The sequence below is a fragment of the Indicator indicator genome, chromosome 4, assembly GCF_027791375.1.
Source record: "Indicator indicator isolate 239-I01 chromosome 4, UM_Iind_1.1, whole genome shotgun sequence".
Taxonomy (NCBI): domain Eukaryota; kingdom Metazoa; phylum Chordata; class Aves; order Piciformes; family Indicatoridae; genus Indicator; species Indicator indicator.
Genome location: NC_072013.1, coordinates 33,132,007 through 33,153,449, shown reverse-complemented (window position 1 = coordinate 33,153,449; position 21,443 = coordinate 33,132,007). Strand labels below are relative to the sequence as shown.

At 51.2% G+C, this 21,443-nt stretch overlaps 1 protein-coding gene across 1 annotated transcript in view; it reads right to left on the bottom strand.

Annotated features, from left to right (window-relative positions):
* TRIM9 (tripartite motif containing 9) overlaps positions 1–21,443 on the bottom strand; it is a 75,886-nt gene that overhangs the window by 9,733 nt on the left and 44,710 nt on the right. The window contains exons 2-7 of the mRNA XM_054400102.1: positions 20,477–20,572; positions 19,975–20,097; positions 9,703–9,813; positions 9,139–9,292; positions 5,536–5,693; positions 3,409–3,547 (exon numbers count right to left, since the gene is read on the bottom strand). Of these exons, the coding sequence (XP_054256077.1) occupies positions 3,409–3,547; positions 5,536–5,693; positions 9,139–9,292; positions 9,703–9,813; positions 19,975–20,097; positions 20,477–20,572 (781 nt within the window). The remainder of the gene's footprint in view (positions 1–3,408; positions 3,548–5,535; positions 5,694–9,138; positions 9,293–9,702; positions 9,814–19,974; positions 20,098–20,476; positions 20,573–21,443) is intronic.

The window sequence follows — 21,443 nt, the reverse complement described above, 5'->3', positions numbered from 1 at the left end:
GTACACAACAATTAAGTGTCCTGAAAACCAGTTGGTTGGCAAGGCTGAAAGGCATTTTGCAGGGCCCTCAGTACCACCAAGCACCCACCTTACTCAAAGGCTGTTCAGGATGTTGTATTCTTGGTATCCCTTTGTACCTGTCAAAACACATCTGAGCCTTACAGCAAGAATTTGACTCACAGGATTCACAGCAAAATGTCATAGAGGGAACTTCTTGGATCAGTCTGTTCCCCACTACCACAAACGGTCACCTCCTGAGATTTCTTCCCTAGCTTTGTCAAGGGGTAAGTTAGCATGAACATGTAGTAACCACCATTCTCCACACATTCAAATTGGATAGTCCTAGACACTGTATCCCCAACCTTCCTGGCTCAGCTGTGGATATGGATTGAGGTGGAAATCACATTAAAACAGAAAAAAGGAAGAGTTTCTTTGTTTAGTGGATTGTAACTTCTGCAACGTGCTGCTGCATGAGGCTGTGGAAGCAAAGGCTGTCAGACAGTTCAGACATGGGTTAGATCAATCACTGCACAACAGGTCAATAAATGGAGATCAGGGTTAGAGAAGGACATGCCCTCTAACATCCACCAAAAGTGAGAGGAACTACTCCTGAGAGTAGATGGGCTCCTGACTCTCCCTAACTAGCATCTTGTGTTCCTGTAGCTCCTTGGCTCAATAGTGAAAACACCTATGAGAGGAAAGCAGAGCTAGAAAGATCAGAGGATCTTCTGCCAACTCCTGGCTGGGATGACTTAAAACTCAACTGACTTTGTTTGGGAAACTGTGTTTAAACTGGGTTTTATAAAACATAAATGCGATAAGAACCTCCATAGCACAGAGTTGGAATATGATCTTTAAGGTCTCTTCCAACCCAATCCATTCTACAAGAAGCCAAAGCTCTCCTGCTGAAGCCAGACAGTGAAGTGGATGAGAAACACTGACCTTCAGGCTTCGGGAGCAGTCCTGGCCACCCTGGTGCAGGCTAGATCTGGGTTGTCCCATCCTTAGATCTCCAGAGGAACACTGCAGCTTCCTTGAGGCTGGTGCCCAGCTTTGCAATCACCCACAGAGCTCTCAGACGGTTTGTGATTGGAGCTTTCTGCCTCTTGCATGAGAAGGGTTTGTCATGTATTTGCTCTTCACTCTACCTCTGTCACAGGTGTCTCCCATGCCTCTCCAACCTGCCCTGCACAGGCATCCAAACCTGTTTCTAACCTGGAGCAGGTATCTCCTGCAGATGAGTTGAGTGCAGGTTGTTTCACCAGAAACACCTCTTTTCTCCTTGCTCACAGCCACCAGAGATACTCCGTGGCAAGGATTTCATCCTTTTAAACCAGAGCAGGGTGGATTTAAATTGGACATTAGGAAAAAGTTCTTTACTATGGAGGGTGGTGAGACACTGGAACAGGCTGAAAAGGGAGGCTGCTGACACCACATCCCTAGAAGTGTTTAAGCCCAGGCTGGTTGAGGCTTTGAGTAACCTGATCTAGTGGGAGGTGTCCCTGCCCATGGTGGGGGTAGGAGGGTGGTGTGGGGTTGGGGGAGGTGGAGGGCTTGGAACTAGATGATCTGTAAGGTCCCTTCCAGCTCAAGCCATTCTATGTTTCTATGATTCTCCTGTCCCCCAAGACCTGTGTTCCCTCCTGACCTCAGACTGTGTCTGCTGGGAGCAGCTGGAGCTTCAGAAACATGCTGCTGCTCTTGAGTCAGCTGCCAGCAAGGTCTGGTCATGCTGCCAAGAAAAAATCTTCACACACTTTGGAAAAGAGATATTTTAGTCTGGGAGACGGGAAAAGGAATTCCACTGAGTGTAGAAAACTCCCAAGGAAGGATTTCTTGCCTGGCAGAAAAGCTATGGGGTAGCTGACATGGTGGTGAGAGTTGATTCCTTCCTTCATGGCTGCTTCTGATCTCCCACCTCATTTCTCAGAGCTGGCCTTAAGACTCTCCACCTGCATGACAGCAGCAAGCCAGTTTTCCATGCTGCATTAAGAGCTTGGTGTGACAAATGTGCTTAAAGTTAGTGAGGGAGAGTCCTCCCCAACCTGCAAGAGGGAGTTTAATGCTCTAAATGAGCTCCTGGTGGTGTGGGGGTGATGCAGATGATGCCACCATGGATGGTTGTACACACCATGGGTCTGCAATGACACCTGTACAGCTTCATGGTCTCCCTCCTCTCTGTCATGCTTTGCTAGGGGCTGTCTCCATCACTGCGCAGCCAAGCACAGCCTGTGGTGTCTCAGGAGCAATGTTGGTGGTGTTGGTTTGTTTAGAATGGAATTCATGAAAGCTCCTGTTCCTGGGGAGGAATAACCCCTGCACCAGTATAGGCTGGGGGGATGACCTGCTGGAAAGCAGCTGTGAAGAGGAGGACCTGGGAGTGCTGGGGGACAAGTTCACCATGAGTCAGCAATGTGCCCTTGTGGCCAAGAAAGCCAATGGTCTCCTGGGTTACATTAAGAAGTGTGGCCAGCAGATAATGGGAGGTTCTCCCCCTCTACTGTGCCCCAGTGAGGCCTCATCTGGAGGACTGGGTCCAGTTCTGGGCTAGTATGAGAATCCAATCTTCTAACAATTGTGACAGCTCCCCAGTTCAAAAGAGACAAGGAACTACTGAAGACAGTCCTGTGGAGGATCCAAAGATGCTGAGGGGCCTGGAGCATCTCTGTGAGGAGGAAGGGCTGAGAGAGCTGGGGATGTTGAGCCTGGAGAAGAGCAGCCTGAGAGGGGATCTCAGCAATGCTCAGCTATGATAGCTAAATGGTAGGAGGCAAAAAGAGCAGTCCAGACTCTCCAGTGGTGACCAGCAGTAGTACAAGGGGCAATGGGCACAAACTGGAACCCAGGAGGTTCCATCTGAACAGGAGGAGAAAATTCCTTGCTGTGAGGGTGCTGGAGCCCTGGAGCAGGCTGCCCAGACAGGCTGTGGAGTCTCCTTTTCTGGAGAAATTCCAAACCTACCTGGGCATTGTGATTCTGGGCAACCTGCTGTGGGTGCCTCTGCTTTAGGAGCAGGGTTGGACTGGATGGTCTCCAGAGCTCCCTTTCAACCACCAGCAGTCTGTGATTCTGCAAAAGCATCTGATTTGTCCTTTGTGTAAAACAAACCCTTGATGCAGGTGCATCTTGAGCACCTCTGTGTGGGATTCCTCTCATTGTACTTCCCCCAGGAATATCTTCTGCAAAGGCAAAGGGGTGAGAAGGAAATTCTGGAACTCTTCGGGGCACCCCACACAACCTTTCCCCTCCCGTCAGCGCTGGCTTTCCTGCAGTGACTGCTGAGGTAGTGAAGGACCAGCAGGGCAGTTCTCTGGCTTGCAGTGCTAAGCTGTGGAGTGCTGGAGGGGCCACACGCATGGTGTGAGCAGTGCTGGGGTGCATCAGGCTGGAGCTATGGCAGTGCCTTACCCTCAGATGTCTGGAGGACCAGGGTCTTGCTGTAGGGGCTGACTCCTGATTTGTTGAAGGCTTTGACACGTGCGCTGTAGGTGCTGTTGAAGTGAAGCCCATCCACTGTGCACATGGTCTCCTTGCCCACATACACCTCCTGCAAAGCAAGCATGATTTGTGACCAGGCCATGGAGTCCCAGGGGTAGAACAGCTCCCGCAGCAGCTCCCAGAAGTCACGATGCTCAGTGTTGAGCCATGGTCTGCTACCCAGGGCAGACTTATGAGCAGTGGATAAGGCTAGGATTTGTTCCTTGACAAGACTTTTGGCTGTCCCCAAAGCAGGGTGGGCAGCAGGTGGAGGGAGGGGATTCTGCACCTGTACTTAACTCTGCTGAGACCCCACCTGCAGTGCTGGGGCCAGCTCTGGAGTCCTCAGCACAGCACAGACATGGACCTGCTGAAGGAGGGCCAGAGGAGGCCACAACAATGATGGGAGGGCTAGAAGTCCTCTGCTGTGAGACCAGGCTGAGAGAGCTGGGGTTGTTCAGCCTGGAGAAGAGAAAGCTCCAGGGAGACATTCTGGTGGCCTTTCTGTGCTTAAAGGGGCTGATCAGAAAGCTGGGGACAGGCTTTTGAGGAAGGCCTATTGTAGAGGCTAATGGGTTTGAACTAAAAGAGGGAGATTTGGACTAGAGAGAAGGAAGAAATTTTTGATGCTGATGGTGGTGAGACACTGTCCCAGGTGGCCTAGGGAGGTGGTAGATGCCCCATCTGTGGAACCATTCCAGGTCGGGTTGTCTGGGGCTCTTGAGCAACTTGTTCTAGTTGGGGATGTCCCTGCCAACTGCAGGTTATACTAGATGACCTTTAAAGGTCCTTTCCAACCCAAACCATTCTATGATTTTGTGATTCTATGGATATTCCACCACAAAACCTGGAGCAACCTTCTATAACCCCAGAGACAAGAATACCCTGAACCTCCAAGCCCCTTCCCACTGTTGGAGGGACAAGAGAAGTTTGGTGCACTGGGGAATTGATCTTTACCTTTCTGGGGTGAATGTGCTGAGCCTTGGTCTCCCCAAACCCAGCCTCCAGCTCCCTTTTCTCTCCAGTTCCAAACACTGTCCTCCCTATTCTGCCTCAGCTCTGCATTGGCTCCTTCCTACCTGAGTTTTTATGGTTGAATCCATAAAGCACAGTGGGCTGGTCCCTGTGCCTGCTCTCCATGGATGTGAACACACCAGGATAATTATCAGCATGTCGAACCCGCTGAAAATCATATTTTAATTGTGTAATTACAGCAATTTAAAAGCCCTCAGGCCTTAAACCTCTGCTTGCTGGCAGCTGGCAGAGCAGGAGGCTTTCATGGCAATTAGCATACCTTGCATGAAATATGTAGCAACCCAAAAAGATGGCATTTCCAGCATGTCCTTTGCATTTGTAAGTCTTATAAGTCACTGGGAAGGTATTCCCAGCCTCCCAATGATCCTGTCCGCCCAACAAATTCTTTGCACAAGGACAAGGACTAGGATCTGTTGGAGCCAGGCCAGCAATGATCCAGAGGCTGGAAGCCCTCTGCTGTGAGGACAGGCTGAGAGAGTTGGGGTTGTGCAACCTGGAGAAGAGAAGGCTCCAAGGAGACTTTCTGGTGGATTTTCAGCACTTCAAGGGGCTGATCCGAAAGCTGGGGACAGACTTTTTAGTGGGGTCTGTTGAGACAGGACAAGGGCTGATGGGTTTAAATCAGAAGAGGGAGACTCAGACTAGAGAGAAGGAAGAAATTTTTGATGCTGAGCGTGGTAAGACCCTGTCCCAGGTTGCCCAGAGAGGTGGTAGATGCCCCATCCCTGGAACCATTCCAGGTGAGGTTGTTTGGGGCTGTGAGCAACCTGCTCTAGTTGCAGATGTCCCTGATGACTGCAAGGGAATTCAGCTAGGTGACCTTTAAAGATCCCTTCCAACCCAACCCATTCCATGATTCTATGAAGAAAGGAGGGAAATTGTGGCCTTGGTGGAGTATCTTGGCTGCTTAGTAAATTTTCTCTGGATTGCTTCTCAGCTGAATCCCTTACAAAACACTCCTTGGAGGACACAGATTGATGAAAGAAGAGCAGCTGGGACCGGCTTCATGCTCTGTTTACCTACCCTGAACTGGCCTCCGTTGCCATCATCCAGCTCCAAGATGTAACCTTCCACCTGCACCGTGGACAAGGGGGGCTGCTTCCAGGACAAGGTGGCACTGTTGTTGTGGGTGCAACACTCCTCCAGCTGCAGGATCGGGGGGGCCGGCACTGGAGAGGAAACTAAACACAAATTAGTGTAACCCTGGCTGCTGGCACCAGAGAGCAGGAGCAGGGGAGGAGGCCAGGGCACACACGTTTCAGCTGGAGCAGCAGAGCCAGCATGGCACAGGGGATGTAGCTGTGGTCTCGTGGGGGTGAGGAGGAGAGGAAGCAGAAACGACCATTCTTCAAACAAGCTCCACCAAATTCCTCCACCTCACAGCTTGGTGGAGCTCAGATTTCCTTGGAGCTTTTCTGCTTACCCCCCCTTGTTTTCTAAAGCATTTTGGTGAAATTTGGCAGCACAACAGATTTCAGTGGTGCTCAGAGACAGGACAAGGGGCAGTGGGCTCAAACTGGAAACCAGGAGGTTCCATCTGAACAGGAGCAGAAAATTCATTGCTGTGAGGGTGCTGGAGCCCAGGACTGGCTGCCCAGAAAGGTTGCAGAATCTCTTTCTCTGGAGAGATCTCAAACCTACCTGGACATTGTGATCCTAGGCAAGCTGCTGTGGGTGACCCTGCTTTAGTAGGGGGGTTGGACTGGATGGTCCCTTCCAACCCCCACCATGCTGTACTTCCGTAACTCTTCACAGTCCCAAACCTGGGACAACCTCCCACAGATGCTCTGCAGAGGTCTTTTCCAACCTTAACAATTCTATGATTCACTGCAGCCCAGCAGCAAGCACTGCTCTGCTTTTCCATCAAATAAATTCACTGCACCAAAGCAAATTACGTTGGAGCAGCAGAAACACACCTTAGGACACGTAGCACAGGGTGCCCCTGACTTTTTTGCCATGGTAGAGTCTGTCCTAAAAGGGGAGACAACCACACAAGCTGCAAGACTTGGTGAGGAGGTGAGTGTGCCTCTCAGTGATGCTGTTGTAGTGCCAAAGTCTGAGCCAGAGAAAAGAACACACGGACAATCTAAGACAAGATGTGGAGCAGCCATGGATCCTCGGGAGAGAAAATATGGACTTGCTGGCAAAGACTCACCATTCACCACCTCCCTTTGTGACTCCTCCACCTCCTGAGTTGGATCCACAGCAGGAATCACCAGCCTGGAGGAACTCAGTGGAGAAAGCCCTTGCGTTCCAGCTAACACAGCAGAAGGGATGCTGCTGCTGCCCAGTGTGTGCTGGTGATGGACAAGGGATGCCCTGTGCCTAGCGCTCACCTCTGCTCTTCACTGAGACCTCTGGTCTTGTAGCATGTTTGGATCCAAACCCAACCTTCTACATAGTCTACAAAAACCATCAACTTCTTTCCACAGTGAGGATGAGATGAGAGGAAGCCTCCATCAGCTCTGCCCTGCCTTGGCAGAGGAGGGTGTGCTTCTAAACAGCAGATTTGCTCATATTAATTAAAAATATCCCTCTGGGTTGAATTAAAAGGAAGTGCAGGAGCAAACCAACATCTCCACGACTGGTGTGAAAGCAAAGCATCCAGCCCTCCTTTTCTTTCAAAGCCTGCCTGATGTGTCCCTGTGTGACCTGCCCTAGGTGAACCTGCTTTGGCAGGGGGTTGGACTAGATGTCCAGAGGTTCTTTCCAACCCCTACCATTCTGTGACTCTTTGACTCCCTGGGTTTGGCTCCTCCTGCTATCAAAAATATTGGTGACACTTCAGATGAAGGACTTGGCTAACGATGAGCAACAATGGGGGCTCCCAGCAGCCATGCCCAGTGCAGCAAACACCAGTGGGGCCATGCCATCATCTGCAGATACTTGTTAGTGTTATGGAGTGGTCACCAGCCTTCCTGTGTCTGACCACTCAGAAATGCTGCTGTGTGCAAACAGCTCCTCAGCCCATCTGTGATGGCAAAAAAGAGCCATGCCAGACCCACAGCTGGTGGCCTTTCCTCCAGGCAGCTTATTTACACCAGCTGAAGGTTCCAGCCTGTGTTCAATGTTCTCCAGAGCTTCCCTACATCACAGCCAATTTGGATCTTCTGTCAGCTTCTCAGGGCTTGCCAAGTTGCAAAATTGCTCAAAGGTTGCTCTCTGCTTCCTGCACAGCGATGTAAATGCTGTGGGTCTCCATGGTGTGGGAAAGTCAGCGTGGAGGGAATGGAGAACGAGGAGGAAATTAAAGCTGAAATGAAGGTCTAAAACAACAGGGAGAAAGGGGAGGCAGAAACATTTCAAGTGATGTGGTGTGGCTCTTTGTGTTTGGAGAGACAATGTGGTTGCCTGCAGCAGGCAGCTTGCTAGCTGGCCCAGTGCAGACATTTGTCAGCACCAAGCAAGACAGAGTGTGCTGGCAGAGGTTTGAGAAGTGCCTTGTGCTGCTCCTGAGACCCTGGTCCTGACCACTACCAGGTGAGCAGGAACCACCCTGGCTCTGCAGAGAGCTTCCTAAAGGATTGCCAGGCAAAAAGAAGGGCCAGGGGTGCAAAATACAGAGGAACAGGCACAATATCTTTGTTATTGACATGGAAATTGAGACACCCTCAGCAAGTTTGCTGATGACACCAAGCTGTGTGGTGTGGTCAACATGCCTGAGGGGACAGGATGGCATCCAGAAGGACATGGTCAGGCTTGAGAGATGGGCCCACGTGAACTTCATGAGGTTCAGCAAGGACACGTGCAAGGTCCTGCACATGGGTCAGGGCAATGACAAGCACAAATACAGGCTGGGGGTTGAGGGGATTGAGAGCAGCCCTGAGGAGAAGGACTTGGGGGTGCTGGTGGGTGAAAAGCTGAGAATGGACCAGCACCTTGCACTCACAGCCCAGACCCAGCCGTGTCCTGGGCTGATCCCCAGCAACATAGGCAGCAGGTGGAGAGAGGGGATTCTGCCCCTCTGCTCTGCTGAGACCCCACCTGTATTGCTGGGGCCAGCTCTGGAGTCCTCAGCACAGGAGAGACATGGACCTGTTGGAGTGGGACCAGAGGAGGCCACAGCAATGATGGGAGGGCTGGAAGTCCTCTGCTGTGAGGCCATGCTGAGAGTTGGGGTTGTTCAGCCTGGAGAAGGCTCTAGGGAGACCTTCTGGGGGTCTTTCAGTGCTTAAAGGGGGCTGATCAGAAAGCTGGGGAGGGGCTTGTTTATCAGGGTGTGTAGTGACAGGACAAGGGGTGATGGGTTTAAACTGAAAGAGGGGAGATTTAGATTAGATATTGGGAAGGAATTGTTTATGCTGAGGATAGTGAGACCCTGGTCTCAGTAAGGTGGTTGATGCCCCATCCCTGGAACCATTCCAGGTGAGGTTGTCTGGGGCTCTGAGCAACCTGCTCTAATTGCAAACATCCCTACTGACTGCAGGTTGGACTAGATGATATTTAAGGTCCCTTCCAACCCAAACCATTTTGATTCCAAAATTCTATAGCTCTGGCTCTGAGGATCTCAATCTTGCAGGGAGAGGATGAGAAACTCTCCCTTCTGGCCTTTCCCTGCAATGGGTTGCATGGAAGCTCCCAGGCTGAGCAGAGAGAGGCTGTGAAGGGCAGTGGAGATATCCTTACCTTTCATCTGCACGAAGTCGAGCTGATGGATGGACTGCAGCAGAGGAGCATTGTCAAGGTTGAGGTCGAAGTCCGTCGTCATCCGGGGTGTGAGTGTCCCCTTCCCCCACTGGTCCTCAGTTAGGTGAACTCTTCTGATGAGGGCATCTGAGATCTGGGGGCAAGAAGCAGACTCAGCTTCTGAAGACCAGGGAGGCTGCATGCCCTGCCCCTGCCCTGCTCCCCTCCTTCCCTGTGCCTCCCAGGCTGCCACTGGGACATCACACATGCTTTACAACATTGCCTTTTGCTAGGCTCGTGTTGGCAGAGGGACACCAGGAGCTCTGGAGTCTATTTTAAAGGCAGGGTCTACTACCAAAGGGCCCAGCCCAGAAAGGAATGGTGGGATGCAGCTCTGAAGGGCTGTATGTCTGTATGAGACAGCATGTTATGATCACTGCTCCAGAGATACACCACCATCTGCTGCAAACCTCTGGTCATAGTAAGAATGGCCCTGGCTTGGGCCATTCTCTCCTTCTGTGAACCTGGAAGTGCCCTTTTGCAGCCCAGATGTGCACCACCCACCTGCAGGAAGCCACTGGGGTCATTCTCCTTGATGACCTCCAGGCAATACTCCATCAGGCCCGTGGTCTGGCGCAGCTTGACCGTGCAGTGGGAGATCTGGTCTCGCACCACCTGCAATGGGACAAGGAGAGCAGCATGGCTCAGAGAGCTTTGGGAGATGGGGAGCAAATGGGTTTTAGTGCTGTGTGGGCACAGGGATGTGGTCAGGGCAACATCCAAGGAGGTAAAGATTCAAGGGAGGAGAAAAAAGAACTGGCCAAGCCTCAAACACCAAATTCCAGATCCTTGAAAACCTGGTGAATAACAACAAGTCTTGTTTAGCTCAAAATCATTAACCCACCTAATTACTCAAAGCAGTAGGGCAGCTCCATGCTCTGTCTTTAATTAAGACAGCTTCCAAATGACAGCTTGTGAACCGCTGTCAAAGCAAAGTCTGCCTTCATGGGAACACCCTCTATGGGGCTGCCCCATCCATCCTCAGGTCTGTGGGGTTGGCTGCAGAGCAGCTGCACCAAACCAGCCTGGGGTGAGGTGTGAGCCTCACATTTTGGTATTTGCAAGAGGAATGAACACAGCCCCTCCCCCAGTTTCAGCTCCCCAGTGATCTGTTTGAGATGCTCATCAGCCCATCAGCTAAGCTGAACCACGCTGCAGAATTGCCTCATTTTCTCCACTGGCAGCAGTGGGAGCCTGGGGATGAGGTCAGTGGGAGGTATGCCAGGGAGGAGATAAATCCTGATTGCCTTGTGACAGGGATCCCTAGGGCACACCAAGCCCTGCCCAGGGCTGTGCAGGCTCCATGCCAAAGCACACCTTCTTGCACCCATGCATGGTTTCCCCAGGGGAACACATTTCAGCACTGGATATCAAAGATCACTGAACATAAGGGGTTGGAAAGGACCTCTGGAGAACACTTAGTCCAACCCCCCCCTGCCAAAGCAGCGTCACCTAGAGCAGGCAAGGAACACAAGGAACACAAGGTTTGGCCAGTGCCTGTGGGCTCTGCTGACCTTCTCTGGAAAACAGCAAGGAGGACAAAGGGCAATGGGCACAAACTGGAACCCAGGCAGTTCCATCTGAACAGGAGGAAAACATTCCTTGATATGAGGGTGCTGGAGCCATGGAGCAGGCTGCCCAGAGAGATTGTGGACTCTCCTTTTCTGGAGAGATTCCAAACCCACCTAGATACTGTGATCCTGGGCAAGCTGCTGTGGGTGACCCTGCTTTGGGAGGGGGGTTGGACTGAATGGTCTTTAGAGGTCTCTTTCAACCCCCACCAGTCTGGGATTCTGTGACAGGATTCAGGTTTGGGTACTGTGTGGGTATATTTGAAGGTTGCCTGGACCCTCAGGCTGAATCCCTGCAGAAGAAGACACTGCAGGTCTGCAGCAGCAGGATTTCTGCCACAGGAGATTGGCAAAGCAGCTCCAGAATGATTTCATGCTTTAGAGGAATGTGCTCATGGCAGCTAATTTTTTTTTTTGTTTTGGTCTGGAAGAGCTGTAAAGCTGTGTGAAGTTCTCCACTAGGATTGAACAAAGCTATGCAGGTCTAGAATCCACAGATAACAAAGATGAGCTTCTCCTCAGCATCTGCAGCTGCAGTGTGACGGAAAAAGCTGCAATAAGTGTTCAGTAACTTCTCTGAAGGCATCATTGTATCCTCAGCACCACAGCTGGTGAATTCCAGTTCCATGCCAGTACTGGAATGGCCAGTCTAGGCTGAGGAGCACCTTCTACTGTGAACATCAATGCTTCCTGAAAGGAGGTTGGAGTCAGTGGGAGTTGGTCTCCTCTGCCTAGGAGCAATTGACAGGATGAGAGAAAATGACCTCAAGTTGCACCAAGAGAGGTTTAGGTTGGACATTAGAAGAAACTTCTTCACTGAAAGGGTTCTCAAACACTGGAACAGGCTCCCCAGGGAGATAGTTGAATCCTCATCCCTGGAGGTGTTTAAAAGATGCAGGATGTGGAGGGCCATGGTTTAGCAGCAGCCTTGGCAGAGTTAGAGAATGGTTGGACTTGATGATCTTAGAGGTCTTTTCCAACCAAAACAATTCTATAATCCCTATGGTCTGAGGGCTGGAGAGATGAAATGGAGCTTCCTGTGGTGAATGAAGCTGGGCTTCAGGGGGGGTGATGACTCCAGAAAGGCAATCAATCACATTGAATGTTGTTTTAATTACAATATAATCACCTCTACTTCATCACCTCACAGGAAGAAAAGAATGAATGCTCTTGCAACTTGGGACAAGACATCATCTGCTCCTGTGAAATGCCAGGAAGCCTTCTGCTAGCCAGCTCCTGATATCTGGGGAGCAGCCACTCCTTGCTGCTTTTAACAATCGCAGCCTGACGTTATCAGCTTGTCTGCAGGGTAGACAGAACAGCAGGGGGAGCTCCCGTATTGCTCCTCTGGGCCAAGGCATGAGCCGAAGCTTGCAGAGATGCTGTGAGACAAGGCTAGGGAGCAGCATCCTCAGCACAGGCCAGTTTGGGCCTCAAACCCTGCCATTAGAGGGAAGAGCTCGTTCAGTGCCAGTTTCTAACACTTGAGTGCACTGGAATGGCTCTGCTGGGAAGGAGCAGAGGCAGCAGATGGTCCTGCAGATCTGACTCCTGCACTGACCTCTTCCAAAAGTGTGAGCAAGCCCCTGGACTTCTGTTCTCAGTGGGGATGGTCAGACCTTCAGGGTGGGATCCAGATGGGGGATGCAGTTGGGGTGCAAAGGCCTGCAGCACCTGCCATGCCACACAAAGCAGCCCCTTGCTTTGGGTTGATCCCTTCTGCCTAGGGTGCAGAAACTGTTGGCCATGTGGATCAGAGAATCACAGGGTGGGTTGGGTTGGCATGGATCGTTCTGTTCACCCCCCCTGTAGCCAGCAGGGACATCTGCAACTAGAGCAGGTTGCTCAGAGCCCCAACAACCTGACCTGGGATGGTTCCAGGGATGGGGCATCTACCACCTCTCTGGGAAACCTGGACCAGGGTTTCACCACCCTCCCCATGAAGAATTTCTTCCTTAAATCTAATGTAAATCCACTCTCCTTCATCCTATCACTACATTCCCTGATAAAGGGTCTCCCTCCATGTGTTGGGTCTCTCAGATCATGGTGTAACCACAGCCCAGCTGTGGGTTCTAACCTTGCTTTTAGTTATCCAGAATGCACTGAACAAGCCAGTTCAAGGTGTTTTTTGCTGTGCTGCAGATGGGCAAGTAGGAACCCACCCTGCATGCCTAGAAAAGCAGTCTCCTCCTTTCACGTGAGGCCCCTCTCCAGGGAAATGCACATGCCACCAGGAAAGATGGGATTGGTGAAACCATCTTATCTTCTTTGCAGCTTAAATCTCTGTCTGGTTTGCCTGGGATAATGAATTTGTGAGCCTCTCTCTGCCTGAGTAAATGCTTTCAAAGCATTACCATCAGAACTGCCATCTGCCGCCAGCCAGACTTGAGCCTCTAAGACATAGCACTTACTCAGTGAGGCACAGTGGTCCAGGACAGCCCTGGACATGTGGCTGGCTCCCTGGACACCCACTTGGCCAAGAGACAGTGTTATGGGTGAGGAAAGGGGACCTGCCACCACTGCTTGGGAAGAGAGCTGGGCATGGAGATCACACATTCATAAAGGTTGGGAAAGACCTTTTAGAGCATCGAGTCCAACCATTAACCCAGCACTGACAACTCCACCACTAAACTACATCCCTCAGCATCACATCCACACAGCTTTTCAATCCCACCAGGGATGGGGATTCCAGCACTGCCCTGGGCAGCATGTTCCAGGGCTTGACAACCCTTTTGGGGAAGAAATTTCTCCTCAAGTCCAACCTAAAGCTCTCGTGGTGCAACCTGAGGCCATTTACTCTTGTCTTCTATAATTTGTTACTTGGGAGAAGAGACCAACCCTCACCTGGCTCCAATCTCTTTTCAGGTAGCTGTAGAGAGCCCACAGCCTCCTTTTCTCCAGGCTGAACAATCCCAGTCCCCTCAGGAGCTGCCAACCATGGCTTTGCCCCTCTACCCTGCCCACTCCCCAGCAGCAGGGTGAGGTGAGGCCAGCATCAGGCAGCTCCAGGCTGATTGATTACAGAGCTTCCTAGCAGATTATCCCTGCTAATCAAGGTCTGGTTGGGAATGGAAGTGCTTGCTGCCAGCAATCTTTACATATGTGGGTGCAAGCTGAGATTCAAGAAATTCCAGTAAAACATAACTAAAAGTTCTTATTTTCCCCATCAAAGTGATGAAAGACCAAAACAGAGAGGCTACGGAATTTCCAGCCTTGGAGACATTCAAACCCTGACTGAAGGCAGCCTGCTCTAGGTGCTCAGAAACTGCACTCAGAGCAGCAGCTGCAGCTCTGTCCTGGCCCACACCTTTAGTTCCAGTGATCCTGACCTTCTGTGATCCCCACTGGGGCTCCAGCACATGTTCATCTGGAGAACTAGAGCATGAAACAGCAGTTTAATTGCAGCCTCTACCCAGCAGGCAAGCTGACAGTGGAGGTCCATGGTCCCTTCATCACCAGCGAACTGTTGTTGAGGCAAGATGAGCCTCGGGAAGTTCCCCAGGGACAAATGTAAGGTCCTGCACGAGGGGAAGAACAACCCCTGTACCAGTGCAGATGAGGGGTGACCTGATGGAAAGCAGCTCTGCAGAGAAGGACCTGGGAGTGCTGGTGGACAATAAGTTCACCATGAACCAGCAATGTGCCCTCATGGCCAAGAAGACCAATGGTCTCCTGGGGTGCAGTGAGAAGAGTGTGGCCATCAGGCTGAAGGAGGTTCTCTTCTTCCTCTACTCTGCCCTAGTGAGGTCCATTTTTGGGCCCTACAGGTCAAGAGACACAGGGAACTACTGGAGAGAGTCCAGAGGAAGATCAAAAGGTACTGAGGGGCCTGGAGCATCTCTGTGAGGAAGAAAGGCTGAGAGACCTGGGGCTGTTTAGACTAGAGAAGAGCAGCCTGAGAGGGGAGCTGATCAATGCTCAGCAAGACTTAAAGGGTAAGGGGCAAGAGGATAGGGCCAGACTCTTCTCAGTGGTGCCCAGTGACAGGACCAGTGATCAGACTAGAGGTCCCTTCCAGCCTCCACCACGCTGAGATTCGGTAGTCTTTGGGTAGTACCTACTGGGGCTTTGTGCTCCACAGAAGATCCCTGGAACACAGACAGGAGCAGTGAGACTCCATGAGTCTCTTTGATTAGAGAAAGGAAAACTTTCAAAGGGAGACATAAAGACCTCCCACACCTTTGAAGCAACAGTCTAACCCTAGTGAAGTCCAGAAGTTTTCCGTATGGCCTTATGTATCTTGTAGTTATCAGGGATTTCCACTCCCTGGGGTATCTCAGCTCCCTCTCACCCCAGTAGCAATGAATATTTTGATGGAGACAGCTGAAAGTGAAATATGGAAGTTCCTCAGACCTTTGACATGAGGCTGTATTGGACTGAGGGGGAGCCTCAGGAAGCCCCAAAGGATTGAAAGGTTCACTAAATTGCCAGGAAAACCAGGCTACCGTGAATAAGACCAGGCTGGAGGAGGCTTTGAGCAACCTGGTCTAGAGGAAGGCATCCCTGCCCATGGCAGGGAGGCTGGAACTAGGTGATCTTTAAGGTTCCTTAAAACCCAAAACATTTTATGATTCTATGAATTCTGCATGGAGGCAGATGGTTTACAAACCTCTCCTCAAATTCTGTGGGTAACACACCTCACTGAGTGGTGGCATCCTCTAGGACAGGGCTAATGGCTCGCCTGCTGAGGAGATTTGGGCAGCTCCACACATTTTATTGGTGGCTTTTTTTAAATCAAATGCCTGTGGTGTGTTTTTTGTGGTTTTTTTTCCCCTTTTCCTTTTTTTTCCCCTTTAGATGCCAAAGGAAGCAACAGCCAGAACCTGGTTGCTAATTGCAGCCTATAAAAAGCTCTTTGGCTGTGCCCTCACAGCTCGCTGTTACCTTAAAAGAGAAATTTTCTTGTGAGAGCTTTTCTTCCCTGTGAGATGACTTTCACTATAATTTACATTTTAATGCAGCTCCTAGAAGGCAATAACATCTGCTATCATCTGTACTTTAGGTCTTCCTCACCTTCCTCCTCTTTTTAGTGCTTGCTTAGATAACTAGTTTTCAAGGCACTCAACCTCACTTGAACCTTGCCTCCTCAGCACCCAAGACAAGTCTTGCCAGGGATAGAATCCTGGAATCACAGAATTGTTTGTTTGGAAAAGACCTTTAAGATCATTGAGTCCAACCATCAATCTAAGACTGCCATGGTCATCAAACTATATCTCAAAGTGCCATGTCTACACATTTCCTGAATGCCTCCAGAGGTGGTGACTCCACCACCTCCCTGGGCAGCCTGTTCCAATGCCTGACCAATCTTTATGAAAAGAAACTTTCCCTAATATCCAACCTAAACCTCCCCTGGCACAATTTCAGGCCATTTCGTGGATGTCATGTGGAAGACACAGAGCCAGCTCATCCTGGGCACATGGTGACCTGCAAGGCTGTGGGGATGGAAGGTGGTGGTCTGTTTTTTTTCCAAACGCAGATGGAAAAATCCCTGGGACAGATCCTAAGGGTTTGATTGTGCTGCATCCCACAATCAGGCATCCTCTGAGCAGAGCATTTCCAGGTGGATGTTTCCATGGTGACTTGCCTCTTGTTGTTGTAAGAGGAGAATTAGGCTGGAACTGGGAAAGGCAGAGCTGCTGGGCTAACAATCCTGTGGCAAGTCACAGATTCACAGATTGCATCAGGTTGGAAGGGATCCTCAAAGGTCATTTTGTCCAATGCCCCTGAAGTGAGCAGGGACAGCTTCAACTAGATCAGGCTGCCCAGGGCCACATCAAGTCCAATCCTAGAGGCTTGTCCTGGAGGCTGGTACAGCCTGTTCTGACCAAAGGCTGCAGCAAGTGTGGAAAGGTGATCCAGAGACCTGGTCTCCAGCGCAGAGGCACCGGAGAACATGGCACACGGATGGATGCTGTAGAGGACAGACTTGATCCAACTCCTTAAGCCTGAGGGAGATCAGAAAACCAGAAGTGACCCCTGCAGCTTGATCACAGCTCCTCAGTGCCCAGCTGGACACGATTTGGCACTGTGTGCTCACAGCCCAGAACCAGCCAAGTTCTGGGCTGATCCCCAGCAGTGTGGGCAGCAGGTGGAGGGAGGGGATTCTGCTCCTCAGGTCCACTCTGCTGACACCCCACCGGCAGGGCTGGGGCCAGCTCTGGAGTCCTCAGCACAGCCAAGACATAGACCTGTTGGAGCAGGGCCAGAGGAGGCCACAGCAATGATGGGAGGGTTGGAAGCCCTCTGCTGTGAGGCCAGGCTGAGAGAATTGGGATTGTCCAGCCTGGAGAAGAGAAGGCTCCAGGAAGACCTTCTGGTGACCTTTCAGTCCTTAAAGGGGCCCATGGGAAAGCTGGGCACATACTTTTAGCAGGGCCTACTGTGACAGGGCAAGGGGTGACAGCTTAAACTAAAAGAAGGAGATTCAGACTAAAGATGCCCCTGCTGACTGCAGGGGGGTTGGACCAGATGACCTTGAAAGATTCCTTGCACCCCAAACCATTCTGTGATTCCATGTTATTCTTAAAGCCCATTGTTAATCACTGACCAAGCACAGGGAGAAGGTGGGGAAGGACAGGGAAATGTCCTTTTTCTTCCTCCCAAACCACTGCACACTCTGCAGTAATTAGTGCTGGCCCCCAGGCAGACCTGGATGTGTGCCTGTCTCCATGCAATGTGTGTCAAGTCAAACCAGGTCACTCGTAAAGCCCAGCCTCGGGTGCCACACAGCAGTGGGGACTCAGGCTCTCCAGCAACAGGCACTTTGGCACAGTGCCAGCCAGCAGCTCTGTCCCTTGTGCCTCGCCTCCTCCTCACTCACACTGTGTCACACCATGGCATGATGGCCAGAATCCCAGTAGCAGGAGGGGGAAGCCCATGGAGAGATTGAGGGCAGCCAGGGTTGCTGTGGCTCCACACTGTCTGCTGGAGCAGTGAGTTGGGATCTGAAAGGGCTCCTGGATGGCACAGCTCAGTCTCACTGGACAATCCATCTGCTCATCTTCTCAGCTGAGATGCTTTGGGGACATAGCAGTGGCAAGTGGACATGCAGACCAGGCTAGGATGCTCTGGACTGGTTTCCTATGGGAAAGGGTGAAGCTATCACCTGTTGTAGTTGCAGATGTTCTGAGGTTCTCCTCCCCCTCTACTTTCCCCTGGTGAGACCACACCTGGAGTACTGTGTCCAGTTCTGGACTCCCCAGTTCAAGAGGGATATACAAGAGAGCGTCCAACTGTCCTCTTCTGATGAGACTTGGGACTGTTTAGCACGGAGAAGGTAAGACTGAGAGGAGATCTTACTAATGTTTATAAATATCTGAAGGGTGGGTGTCAAGAAGGGGCCAGCCTCTTCTCAGTGGTGTCCTGTGATAGGACAAGGGGCAATGGATATAACTCTCTGGGCAGCCTGCTCCAGGACTCTGGCACCCTTACAGCAAAGAAGTTCTTCCTCCTGTTCAGATGGAACCTCCTGGGTTCCCCTTGTTTGTCCCTTGTCCTGTCACTGGGCACCACTGAAAAGAGTCTGGCTGCATCCTTTTTCCTTCTGCCCTTTAGCTATTGATAAGCATTGACTAGATCAATCCCCAAAACCCAATGTGCAAGACTCCAGATGGCACTTAGATGGGTCAAGGCTGCACGACTCTCCCCATAGAAGTCCAAGACCAAGGCAGCACCACTGAGTTTATTTTCTACTACCTCCACCCCTGCAAGAATTTAAAGGGAAAATCAAGTAAAGTCAGTCTAAAAATCTGCACAGGCTGCAGTGCAGTGGTCAGCAGCTTCTGGATCTTCAACACCAGCTGCTGTGCTGCTGCTGCTGAGAACTGGATGGCTCCTGTGCCACATCTGCTGGAGCACACAGCATCACAGAGCCCTTCCTGACGGTGCTGCTCCCTTCCCATAGCATGTGGGGAGCTGCAAGAGCTTGGTCCTTCAGGGAGGGAGGCTTGAGGACTGATTTTAAGAGTCCAGTCTGAAACCCAGGGACTGTTTATCCTTTTAAGGGCCAGGCCTGCCTAATGACAAAGCCCAAGGGTGGACGGAGGTAGGATGGACAAGTTGAGAGGACAGGAGCTCTGGTAGGAGCAAGCAGTGGGATGCAGATCTCTTCCTCCAAACAAGAAGTGAAAGGCCTCCTCAAGTTGTGCTGAGCAGGGAAATTGCTTTGTGCTGCTCCAGCTTTGTGAGGGTTTAATTAACCATGATGGGGAAAGGGGAAAGAGAACCCACCAGGCAGTGGGGGCTCTCTTTGGTCCTAGGAGAAAGGCTGGTGACACATCATGGCTCTTTGGGGATGAGCTTTATTGCTGGACACCAAGCACTGATGCTAGGCTTGGTCCCACAAAGCTGCTATTGTCTGCCTCTTGATGGAAATGCTCATGAGCCCTCATGTTGTGGTGTCCATCATCTGCAGGAGACTGGTGGCCTCCTCCCTCATTTTAGACAGGTTTAGAAATCCCTCTGGGAGCCTCCTGGGTGGCCCAAAGAAAAGCCAAATGGGGTTGTGAGTGGTGTCAGGGAAGAGACGTGGATGTTTCTACCCAGAATGCTGAAATGCCCTTTGGAAGAGGGACTCTGGAAGCACAAAATGATGTCAGAGTGAAATGTCTCAGCTGGCCCTTATCAGTGATGGCCAGAGTCCAACAGATACTGAGCACTCTTACAGCAGCTCCACCACTCTCAGGTGAGATGTGGCCCTTTGCTTCCTTTCCCACCCCCAAAACAGCTGAAAAGACACAGTGTAGTGACTGCAGGAACATCTGACCTCAACACCTCAGCTCCCTTAACACCAACAACTCACCTCTCAGTGCAGCCACCATTCTGAGGCCATCAGGGTCTTCACCACACAGAAAACAGCAGTTCCTGCTCCCACCTGATGACTAAAGTGGTATCTCATGACACCAAGTGCTCCAGAACTTCAGCTGAAGCCAGCAGAAGCATTCAGCAACCTGCAGGATCATGCCAGTAGCTCAGAAGCAACATGAAATGTGAGCAAGGTCGTTGTCCAGCCTGCTCTACACACTCTACTCTGACAACCTAACAACTAGTAACTGGCCCAGTGATGGGAGGACTTCAGTGGGAATCACTCTGGGGGAAGCAGGACTTTGCTCAGGGCCTGTCACATTGGCATTCAGCTCGTGAAAAGCAAGAAGAGAAGCTTTCCAGTGACCTCCTCAGCCCTTCAGCCCAACAAACAGGGACTCACCTTCAGCTTGTGCTCGTGCTCTTTGTTGACCCGGGACAGCAGCTGGGCTTTCCTTCTGTTGAGGGCATCAATGAGGGCATCACACTGGGCCACAAGGCAGGCCTCGAACTCCACGCTGTTCTCCTGCAGTCAGAGCACAGCATCACAGTCCAGGGCATGATGTCATTTTAGCTGGGAAAGCCAACCTCTTCCATTAGCATGTGGGATGCTTTGCACCCTTGGCACAGGGCAAATGTGGGGATGGTAGGTGAAGAACCTGTTTGATTCATCCTGCCACATCCTTGGGCCTACCTATGGTGAAGATGAGAAGGGCTGGGGTCCTCTGTGACAAGAGCAGCTTTGGGAGGAGCAGGTTTGGGAAGGGAGGTAATAAGAAAATTCAAGTGTGGGTCCCTTTTGGGAGGGTACCCACCACACCAAGCTGGGGAGGTGGGACAGAGGATGGCAGAGAGCAGCTCATGCTGGTGGGAAGGGGCTGTTCCTGGGTCAGGAGACACAGTACCTGGATTTGCTGCACCATGTTGCGGAGCTGGACCAGGAACTCTTTTGCTTCCTTGGCTCTGTCTGACAACCCATTCAGGGCCTGGGAAAGCTGGCTCTGTAGAGAGAAGAAAGAGCGAGGTCATTGCCATGTCCTGGACTCCCCCTTGTCCTGGAGAAGCTGATCTGTGTGTGATTTAGGCTGGGCAAAGCTGTCCAGCACTGTCTTTCTGAGGTGTGCAACCTTCATTCAGCAACCCACCAAGGGGTCCTTCTGCCCCTCCTGCTCCAGGAGAGGAAAAGGAGGGTTAACCATCACCACAGATGCCCTGGAGAATCAGGAACAAGCCATATCCATCCTCGGTGTCAAAGAGAACCAGTCTCCACCTCCCCTGGATCTGTGCTCTCCAGAGAGCCAGACGCTGAAAATCCTGTAGGAACTGACCCACCTCTGCTGAGGATGATCAGCAAAAGGGCCACCTGAATCAGACTGAGAAGCTCCCAATCCCTACTGAAAGCTAAGATAAAGCAGAGCTTCCATGGAAAATACTGACTGCCCCATCCTTCTCCAGTGTGGACACCACAGCCAGCTCCAGCTTGAGCTCAGCAGCACAACACAGGAATAATCATGGTGATCTCTTGTGCTTGCTCATTTTCATGGCACCTTTCAAACATTAACTCAGGCATCTTCCCCTTTTGCTGTGATTTCAGTAAGTTATTACCTCAAGAGCTAGGCAAATCATCCGTGACAAGCATAGAATGATTTGGGTTGGAAGAAACCTTTAAAGGTCATCTAGTCCAATCCCCAATGTGCCTCTCCGTGAGACTTTGCCTCTTTGATGGGCTGCAAAATGCTTGCAAACACCACACAGGTTTTAAGGTGTGGTCTTTCTTTGTTGCAGACACAGAAGGGAGCTCGTAAGATGTCTGATGTCTCCAAATTTCCAACACCCTAATGTGACCACCCCTCTTGGGATTAGCATCTGTCC